Source organism: Myotis lucifugus, unplaced genomic scaffold, assembly GCF_000147115.1.
Source record: "Myotis lucifugus unplaced genomic scaffold, Myoluc2.0 scaffold_117, whole genome shotgun sequence".
Taxonomy (NCBI): domain Eukaryota; kingdom Metazoa; phylum Chordata; class Mammalia; order Chiroptera; family Vespertilionidae; genus Myotis; species Myotis lucifugus.
Genome location: NW_005871165.1, coordinates 1196573 through 1206859, shown reverse-complemented (window position 1 = coordinate 1206859; position 10287 = coordinate 1196573). Strand labels below are relative to the sequence as shown.

The 10287-nt window shown below is 59.8% G+C and overlaps 1 protein-coding gene across 1 annotated transcript in view; it reads left to right on the top strand.

The window, feature by feature from the left end:
• ANKK1 (ankyrin repeat and kinase domain containing 1) overlaps positions 1–2920 on the top strand; it is a 13470-nt gene extending 10550 nt beyond the window's left edge. The window contains exons 4-5 of the mRNA XM_023757929.1: positions 467–589; positions 1235–2920. Coding sequence (XP_023613697.1) covers positions 467–589; positions 1235–2538 — 1427 coding nt within the window. The 3' untranslated portion in view covers positions 2539–2920. The remainder of the gene's footprint in view (positions 1–466; positions 590–1234) is intronic.
• Positions 2921–10287: the final 7367 nt, after the last annotated feature.

Genomic DNA, 10287 nt, shown 5'->3' with positions numbered 1-10287 from the left:
GCATGGGGGTGCGTGCATAGTGTTGGCCCTCACAAGGCCGCCTGGCTGAAGAGGAAGTGAGGACCCAGCCCTCATTGTGCCAGGGGTCCCGTTTCCCTAAGTATGCCAAGGTTCTCTAGGGTTAGTGGTGGTCGTGGCCTCTCTCAAATGTGTGGGATGAAGCAGAGGCCTGTCCTGCAGGGGGAGACCTCAGCTCGCCCAGGCTTCCCCACCGTGGACATCGGCACCATCACTGTTCTGTCCATTCCCTGACTTGCGAGTCAGCCATGGTTGGTGTAGGCTCCCGGCTGAACCCACACAGCCACCCTGCTTGCCATGTGGCCCAAGGGGAAGCCAACGCCCTGGGCCACCTTTTTCTAGCAGAGTCTCCCTGATCAGGTTTTCCTTTAGACACAGCTGGAGGTGGGAGTGGCTAGGAGGGGGGTCTCTGAGGACCTGGGGGATGAGTCCTACCCCTGGAGGACAGTACTGGGGAGAAGGAAGGAGTGGCGGACGGCATGGACCAGAACGGCCCTGCTGATCCACCCTGTGTCTCTGGTTCTCCCTCCCCAGGTCAGTGAGGAGGTCAGCCAGGAGCTTACAGACAGCGGTGAGTCCAGAATGCATGCACATCGGGAGCCAGAGAAAACCACACCATTTTCCCAGCCTCCCAGGCCCCCTCTCACCCCCCACCCCCCAGGAATTAGAGAATGAAAAAAAATGCCAATGCCTGGGCCACCTAGACCAGTGGTCGGCAAACTGCAGCCCCTTGAGTGTGGCCCTTCCACAAAATACCACAGGGGGCGCGCACGTACAGTGCGATTGAAACTTCGTGGCCACACTCAGGGGCCAAAGAGCCGCATGTGGCTCGCGAGCCGCGGTTTGCCAACCACTGACCTAGACGAATGAAATCAGAATCTCGGGGCGCCTGGGGAGTGGGGGGAGGGCAATCTGTCTTCACAATGGTAGTATGAGGTGGGCATTGTTTGTGTCCCCTTTAAGGATCAGGACCTGGAGGCTCAGAGTCAGAGTTGGCTCAGGGCACGTGATGCTGAGGGGTGGGTCAGGATTTGCACCCAGGCCTTGCCTCCCGTTCTCAGGGGAAGAACAGTGGACCCTGCACAGAGACCTGGGTGTCAGGAAAGCCGCTTCTCTAGCCGCTGTCCCCCAGGCGGTACTTCAGGAGGCAGGGGGGTGGCCGAGAGGACCTCTGGGCAGGTCAAGGTCCTTTTCAACCCCACCTCTCTCCCAGCAGAGTCAGGAGGCGACTTGAAGCGGGTCCTGCAGCTCTCGGACAGTGAGAGCCTGGTCCCCAGCGATGAGGAGCTGCGCATCTACGAGAACAAGGTCACCCCCCTCCACTTCCTGGTGGCGCAGGGCAGCGTGGAGCAGGTGAGGCTGCTGCTGGCCCATGAGGTCGACGTGGACTGCCAAACGGCCTGCGGCTACACGCCCCTGCTCATCGCCACCCAGGACCAGCAGCCTGAGCTGTGCGCCCTGCTCCTGGACCACGGGGCCGACGCCAACCTGGCCGATGAGGACGGCTGGACTCCGCTGCACTTCACAGCCCAGAATGGGGACGACCGAACCGCCCGCCTGCTCCTGGACCGCGGGGCCCGCGTGGATGCCCAGGAGCATGAGGGGTGGACCCCATTCCACCTGGCTGCACAGAACAACTTTGAAAATGTGGCACGACTTCTGGTCTCCCGTCAAGCTGACCCCAACCTGCGTGAGGCCGAGGGCAAGACCCCTCTCCACGTGGCCGCCTACTTTGGCCATGTCACCCTGGTCAAGCTGCTGACAGGCCAGGGGGCTGAGTTAGATGCTCAGCAGAGAAACCTGCGGACACCACTGCACCTGGCCGTGGAGCGAGGCAAAGTCAGGGCCATCCAACACCTGCTGAAGAGTGGGGCGGCCCCTGATGCCCTTGACCGGGATGGCTACAGCCCACTGCACACCGCAGCCGCCAGGGGCAGGTACCTTATCTGCAAGATGCTGCTCAGGTATGGGGCCAGCCTCGAGCTGCCGACCCAGCAGGGCTGGACACCCCTGCATCTAGCAGCCTACAAGGGCCACCTGGAGATCATCCATCTGCTGGCTGAGAGCCATGCAGACTTAGGGGCTCCCGGCAGCATGAACTGGACCCCCCTGCACCTGGCTGCCCGCCACGGGGAGGAGGAGGTAGTGGCAGTGCTGCTGCAATGCGGGGCTGACCCCAATGCTGCCGAGCAGTCAGGCTGGACACCCCTCCACCTGGCGGTGCAGAGGGGCAGCTTCCTGAGCGTCACCCACCTCCTGGAGCACCACGCAGACGTCCATGCCCACAGCAAGGGAGGCTGGACCCCTGCCCACCTGGCCGCCCTGAAGGGCAACATGGCTATCCTCAAAGTGCTGGTCAGAGCTGGTGCCCAGCTGGACGTCCAGGCTGGGGAGGGCTGCACACCCCTGCAGCTGGCCCTCCGGAGCCAAAAGCAGAGCGTCGCCGCCTTCCTGGAGGGCAAGGAGCCCTCGCTGGCCGTTGTGGGCAGTGCTGAGCCTGGAGACCAGACTGAAGTATAGGCTCCTGGGCTCTCCTCACCATGAGGACGAGGGGTTGGTGAAGTGCACTGGGCTTCTGGCAGGGCCCCTTCCCTGTACTTGCCACCTAGTCCCCTGCGTGATGGAGGGACAGGAAGAGGCACACTGAGGTTGCAGCCAGGGAGGGGCCCTGGCTTGGAGAGGTCCTTCAACACCTCCCCCAAGTGCGAGTCCAGCAGACCCAGCCTCCTCCTCCTTCTGAACCTGGACTCAGCCCCCAAAGTGAGTTCCCTGCTCATTCCCAAGACTCCTGCCACCTTTAGCCAGGTGCCCCTGGGCTCACACGGCCCTTTGCATCCCAAGAACCCGCTCTGAGGACAAAGGCACAGAGGAGACAGAAGTGCTCCCCCAGCTCAGGTCTGTGTGACTTGGCCCCCTTACCTGGGTCGGGCCAGGAGATCCAGACACCTGCACTTCGTACAAGGGCGGGAGCTAAGAGTTCAGAGGACATTCTGCTCATCATGTACCGCCCAGCCAGCCCTGCTGCTGCACTGACCTCACCTTCGCGGTGGCCTGGTCCCAGTGCCTGCGTCTCCCACACAGGCTCTTGGAGGGAAGGAAGGTGGTGCTCCAACTTCCCAAGGGGGATCCTGTGTGTGACGCTCAGTTCCTGGTCTCCCTGACCACCCTTCGCTGTGTCCACTTGTGTGGCTAAGTTCAAACCCTGAAGTCAATAAAGCTGTGATTTGAGTCTCCCCCTTAGAGATAGACTGGCCTGTGGAGCCTGGCTGTATAGGGACCAATAGTGTTAGATGGGGTGTACGTGTGTGTGTGTGTGTGTGTAAGATCCGTGTGTATGAGTTCACACAAGGAGGCCCAGGGGGCAGGAGGAGGGGGTGCCTGGGAGGAGGAGGTTATCTGGGTTCCATGGCGCTCGCCGGGCAGGCCTTTCCTATGCAGCAGCAGCGAAGAGCTCTCCTGTGACCACAGCGTGGCCACCTCAGCTGGCCGGGCCTGGCCTGCTGGTTATGGGGCAGGTTGGGACAGGGCTGGGGCTGCTCACACTAGCCTTGTGTGACCGAACCCTGGCTCAGCGGTCGGCTGGCATCTGCTCCCTCTCTGGCTCTGCCAGGGCTGGCAACCCTTGGAAGCGGGTGGAGGGGGGCTGTGGTGGGGGCAGGACAGGTGACCTAGGGGTCCCACCTGCCCTCTCGACCTTTCCACACTGCTGGAGCAGCCCCTCCACTCAAGGGTGTTTTGTGGTTGTCAGAGAAAAGGAACCTTCTGCCCCAACTAATGGCCAGCTCCATCCTCAGCCAGTTGGCAGGCCCACCTTTGCGTGCCACCCTCCCCGGCTGCATGCAGCGCCCTTAGCTGGCAGGCTTACCTCAGTGTGGTATGAGGGCGGCAAAGCAGACCCCTGTTGCCCATGTACATGCCAAGCTCATGCGTCATCTTCAGCAGAGCTGGGAGCATCTCGTCTCCCATCCTGTGGTCTCTGGATTGTGGCGCCAGCTCACGGGCCCGGACACTTCACCCCACCATGCTGCAGCCTAGAGCCCCACAGAGACCCCGGCAGCTCTGAGCTGGGTGTGCCCTAGCACACTAGAATCTCCCGGGGGAAGTGTGTGAGGGGGTTGTTAGAGCGGCTTATTAAATATCTGGCGCTACCCAGAGTCTCCGGGACAGCATCCAGGCGTTAGCTGGAGAGCAGCCAGGGCTGAGAACACCCACCAGGGGGCGTCCTGTGGCTTCTCTCTGTGCCATTCCTTAGGGATCCAGGAAGACAGACACCGGCCTGCAGCCTTTTCCTCTCCTTGTAGGATGAGTGGGGAGTCCTGAGGACGGCGGCAGCGGGCACTGAGTAGATGGTTCCATCCTCCTGCTCCTTGCTAGCCTCTTGGCCCATCTCCTAGTTCTCCCTGAGACTAAGCCTGAGGCACGACTTGTAGTTAAAAATGTCTCCGGAGTGCTGTCTTTCCTAGAACGTGCTGGAGTGGAAGAGGGAAGGGCGGGGCTCAGTACTGTTTGCCTCTTGTGCCCTGAGGTCTGGGTCTGGCTCCAAGTCGAGGGCTGGGAGTGAACCAGAGAAGGGATGTGGGCTACATATTCACGCCAGGGGAGCCCAGATTGATCCCCGGGAGTGGTCAGGAGAGAGCCGCAGAGGAACAATGGTGTCTGTCTTACTCTATTGGAAAGGGTTTGAGGAAAAACCTTGAAAGAAAGGAGTTAGAAGAGTTAGGTGATCCTTTTGCACTTACTGCCCTATGGATGGCAGGGATCTCATGAGATTCGGACCAGACTATCTCTAGGAATCATTTCAACTCTGAGGATCCCAGGGTCCAGGTTGAGGTCCTAAGACCCCTGCTTCCTCTACTTCCTTCCTCCAAGAGATAACGGAGCTGGGGGTTTTAGACGGGCTCCGGCCAGCACAGCCCTTCATCGCCTGCTAGCACCTTCTTGTCTCTTTCCAGCCACTCCTTTCCAGGCAGACCCAGCATCCACCTTGAGTCCAGACACAGACACACGTAGCATCCACCCTGCACCCACTTCAACGGCTGCCTTCTGGCAGTTTCCTAGGGATGTTTAGGATTGGATGTTAGTGAGGCCCTTGAAATTCCCCAGGAGAGGGTGTCCAGTTGAATTGCAAACCCTGTTTGGGGAGATAGGGGTTGAGGAGGGTAGGAACGCCTCAATCTCCACTTGGATGTGCCATTAACCTTGTAAGCTCGCCGTGGCCCAAACTGAGCATTCCCTCGCCCTCCGCCAGCCTGCTCCTCACCCTCTCTCCCTCCCATTAGGGGAAGGTACCTAAACTCCTAGCCTAGGAGTTCTTCTAGACCAGCCTGCCCCACAGAACTTCCTGGGAGGATGCAAACGCTCTCTGTCTGAGGCTGTTCAAGAGAACAGCTACCAGGTCCACGTGCTGTTGTGAGCATTTGAAATGTGGCTGGTGCAACTGAAGGAGCATATTTTCCACTTCAGTGAGTTAAATGTAAGCATCCACAGTGCAGTCCATACTCTTCAAGATCCAACCTGCCTATCCCCACCCAGGAAGCCTTCGCTGACTGCTGGCTAGAGAGGGTCACTCTGTATCTACGCCCCCCCCACCCCCCACAGGGAGGTGCAGAGAGCGCCTTCCCTCTCGGGATGAGCGCATCCCTGCCCGTGTTTATTTCTGCATCCCAGCCCTCTAGGCGTGCCATCCAGGCCTACTGACTCCGATTACGGCTGCGGGGTTGTTGCTGTAAAGTAAGGGACAGAGGGTAGTGGCTAAGCTGGACTGAGGCTGGGGAGGGAAGCTCTGGGGGCCTGGGAAGTGGGGAGATATGGGCTTTGAAGACAGGTGGACCTGGATGCCAATCCTGCTGTGCTACCTGCTAGTGGTGACCTCAAGTTGCTGGAACTTTCTGAGCCTGGTGCACAGCCACAGCCAGCTGCTTATCTCACTGGTGGTGGTCACAGGAGAATCAGATGCCTTGTGGGTCGGAAGGGGGAGCAGTTAGCGAGCACTCAACATGTACGCTTCTTTCAGTTTCTCCCAAGTCAGAGGAACTTTTCTCTTGGAGGGGGCCGCCGACAAGCCAGCCTTTGGGAGCCTTTTGGCGGATGCTCAGAGGAGCCACTGCTATTTTCCGTTGCTGGCCCACCCCGGGGAGGAACCAAGACGCACTGACACCGCCTGGGACACACCTCAAGGCGCATCAGGCCAGCTGCAGGGCGGGGAGCCCCACTGTGGGCCGTGCCCGCTGCCACGTAGCCTCAATGACCATCCGTAGATGGGATTACCCTGAGCTCTGGAGCCAGCCAGTGGGCTTAGTGTCAGCAAAGCAGGGGAACCATGTCTGCATCCACCACGGAGGGCGGGGCCAGGGCTGGTGTTGGTCCCTACAGCCTTCAGCCGGGCAGAGCAGTGAGGGCTCAGCCTGCCAGCAGGAGGGCCGGAAGATAATACAGGCGTGGGCAAAAATAGGCGTACAATTGTTTCTATGGGAAATAATACAATAATTAGTAAATAATAATACAAGAATAAACCCTGTGTTTCAAGTACTCACACTGTAAACCTCCTGTTGTCCACCGCATACAGAGGCTGTGGGAGGGGTGGACCCTGTGCTTGGGTGCGGAGCAGGGCTGGGTCAGGTCGGCGTTTCGGGCTCAGGGTCACAGAGCAGCACTAGACCCGGCACGTGTCTCCTCCCAGCAGTTTCTGCCCTCTCTTGCCCACCCCAGGCTTTCCCAGCCCTGGACGGGGCCCGGAGCCCGGCCTCCGCAGACCACGCTCTCACGGAGCGGACAGGGCGGAATGTTTGGAGTTGAGCCTCATCAGAAAAACCCAGAAGGTCTGCTGCCAGAGCCTTGTTCCTACCAAATCCCAGCCCCTCCCCGTCCCTCACTTCACCAGCAGCAGCTGCCCCCAGATGCCAGGTAGGCTGCCTCCCTCGCTCCGGCCCCACACACACCTCCAGGTCTCGGGACAGAAGCCAGGGGTGCAGACGGGAGAAAGCCCACACAAGGGCTGGGGCCCTGCAGCATTGCTGGTGGACGTGAGGCCTCTCCCGCCACCCTCTAGGCCGCATGCTCTGCCCGCAGCTCACACCAGCTTTACGGCAGAGCTGGGGTAGGAGAGGGAGTGGGAAAGTGTTCTTATCACACACCCCCTTCTCCCTGACCCAGATCCCTAAAAAGCCAGGGTGGGACCCCCCTCGGAAGATGGTCTGCTCTCTCGCCGCCAGCTTCTGCTTCCCCGGAACCCCAGGACCAGAGCCAGGGCAGCTGGTTGGCAGAGACCTTCAGGAACGGGTGCCCTGACTCGCCTCTGGCTGCTGAAGCCACACTAGACGCTGTGCCCCTGCCAAGCACCCCCCCACACACACTCATTTGCTGTAGCAGCTAGTCACAGGCACCCCAAGGATGGCCCCTGAAAGCCTAGTCCGGAATGGGTTTCTTTCTCTACCTCCCTTTTAAAAAATGCTCTGTCCATACAAGCCTCCTCCCACTTTGCTCAGGGCTGGTCAGGAAGTGGGTGGAACGGACAATGTAAGACAATAGTCAGAAGACTGGGTTCAAAGGCCAGCCTGCCATCCAGGCCACCACCCTCTATCCCAGGAGTATATGGACCGTCCCCTGGGGGTGTGAGGACAGGGGTCACGTGGGGCCAGGCCCCCTATGGCCCTGCCTAGATGGGAGTCAAAGCCACAGACACAGCCTGGGCCCTAGGGCTGGAAGGGCAGGGCAGCGGTGGGCCACAGGCTGGGCAAGGCATCCCTGGGACAGGGGTGGTGTGGGAAGGGATCAGAGAGGGGGACACATTTCCAATGTCCCCAAGGCCGGCCAGTCCTCACATCCTGGTTGCTGGCAATTGGCTGCCCCTGTCCGCAGGCCCCCAAAAGCAGGGTCAGCAGTCGCTTCTCTCGGGGGCCTCCTGATCTGCCATTCAGGAAGTCCTCCAATTCCCTACCTCCTTGCTCCAGGCCAAGGCCCACCGGGGCTGCTGCATCCCACGGCATCGTCGCCACTCGGTAAACGGTGCCCTGGTGCTGGGTCTCCACACCCAGCCAGAGCTCTGCCCCGGGATGTGGAGCTCTGGCCATTACCTCGTGATTCACGCCCATTGTCCACTGTCCCGTGAGCTTCGAGAAGGCAGGGACCCTGTCGACCTTCTTCACCATTTTATTCTCAGCACCTTGCTCAGGGCCTGGAGCACAACAGTGGCTCAATAAACATTCGCTAAGACAACAGCTGGGTGGATGGACGGATGGATGAAGGGATAGAGTTTTTCTTGCACTATTTGCCTTCTCAATGCCCAGGACATCTCACCAGCCCATGGCCACCAGACTCCTCAGGACCCCCCAGGGGAAGAACAAGGGCCGAAGCTTTGAAGACTCGCAGCCACGTTCGGGCACCTGAGAGGACACACGCGGATGCCCCACCGCATCTGAGCAGAGAGGCCTGCTCCTTAGGAGCGCCTGCTTGCCGTGCTCTTGGGGAGGTGGGGGGCCTGCACCTGCTATCAAGGCAGATGGATGCTTCTTTGACTAAAAGTCATTCTATAAAAAAGATAGGCACAGGGGAAAGCAGAGAGAAGAGAGAGTCAGAGGTCGGTAGCCAGCCCAGCCTCCGGCTCCCTTTCCGCCCTTGCTGTCAAGGCAAAGGGGCCATGTCAGGGCCTCCTGGGGAAGAGCCAGAACCTGGGCCACCCCCTTCCACCTTGGCGTTCCTGGGCCCCACACTCATTCCTTTGCCCCTGAAGAACTGAGGGGGGAAGGGGTGGGGCCCAGCCCGCCCCCTGCCCACTCTAGCTGTCAATCTGCTGTCTGGCAGAGACTTGAAGCTGCATGACAGCTGTAGGCACTTTCCCGTCCCTCCTCCCGCCCATGCCTGCCCTATTCCCCTCTCCTCCCTGCCACAGCCCCTCCGAGCTGCTCTGAGGCGGCCTCCCTCCCCTCTCCTTCTCTCAGTCCTTTCCTCCTTCTCTCCATCCTTTCCTCCTTCTCTCCCTTCCTTCCTTCCTTCCTTCCTTCCTTCCTTCCTTCCTTCCTTCCTTCCTCCCCATTTTCCTCTCTCCCTCCCTTTGTCATCTCTTCCAATAACCACATCTGATAAACCCATATGACCTCATAAGATTTCTAATGACAAGATGAGCTTTTAATCTCCATCCAGGTCAAGATCTTTTGCAGACGGAGTGTGTGGTGTGGGTGAGTGTGTGGTGTGGGTGTGTTGGCTATGGTGTGGGTGTCAGCAGCTGAGAGGCCCTTGGCGCTTCTAGCCCCCTTGGGGTCTGGTGCCTCCCCCAGAAGGTGGGCACTGGGTTATCGAACCCCCAGCAAGATGAGGGACTGTTTTGCCCACCTCTGGGATCGGGTGCTCCTGGGGACAGGAGCCTCTCCCAGAGCTCAGGGCCATGTTCAGGTTCAAGGAGAAGATCCCAGTCCATCATTAAGTGTTCGGGGCAATTTAAGTGCTCCGAACTTCAGTGCTAAAAATACTGCATTTCGCATGCAAATTATGCCCTGACAGCTCCCGAGCTGGGCCGTGGGTGCCGGCTCCTTGTTTGTCATTACTGCTGTTATTCTCAAGAAGTTGAGAATATTTCTTCTTCACGGGGTTGTTTCTCTTGCTGGGTCATGGCCCCAGAAGGCTCGGAGCTGTGATTGGGTTGGAGGCAGAGGGGAGGGACCAGGCCACGCCCTTCAGGGCCTCCCTGCTTCCTGAACTTGCCCTAAACAGGGCCCTGACGTGACACAGAAGATGGGCAAGGGGCAGACAGACACAGCACAGTGGCACCACGAAGGCCACCTTCTCCACGGAGCCTCTGCCCTGGGGGGCGAGAGGGCTGGGGATCGGTCCTTCAGGGGTGCTGGGCCCTGGAGCAGGGGAGCGGGATGTGGGGACAGCCTGGCTTCCCTCTGGCAGCCCCTGTCACTCTGGCAGTTAGGGGAGCCCACGGTGTGCTTGGGATTCCCACAGGAAATGTTCTTGCCTTCATCTTGGTTGACGGCTGAGGGTCAGGGCCACCCAGTAGCAGGATGGAGAGCACTCAGCGGCTTGAGAGGAGAAGGCGGGAGGAGGGGAGACACAGGCACACACATCTCCCTGGTCCTCCTGGGGCCTCTTCCTTTCTTCTTTCCCCTACCCTTTCCTGGATGGTGTGCAGGGTGCCTCTCCACCCTCCCCACACAGACACGGGGCTTGGCTGCCTCTGAGGCGAAGGACAAGGTGGCGCCGTGCCCATTGGCACCGTGTCCCTCCCCAAGGGGCCGCCAGGTGACTTGTCAAAGTTTTATTGGTGTG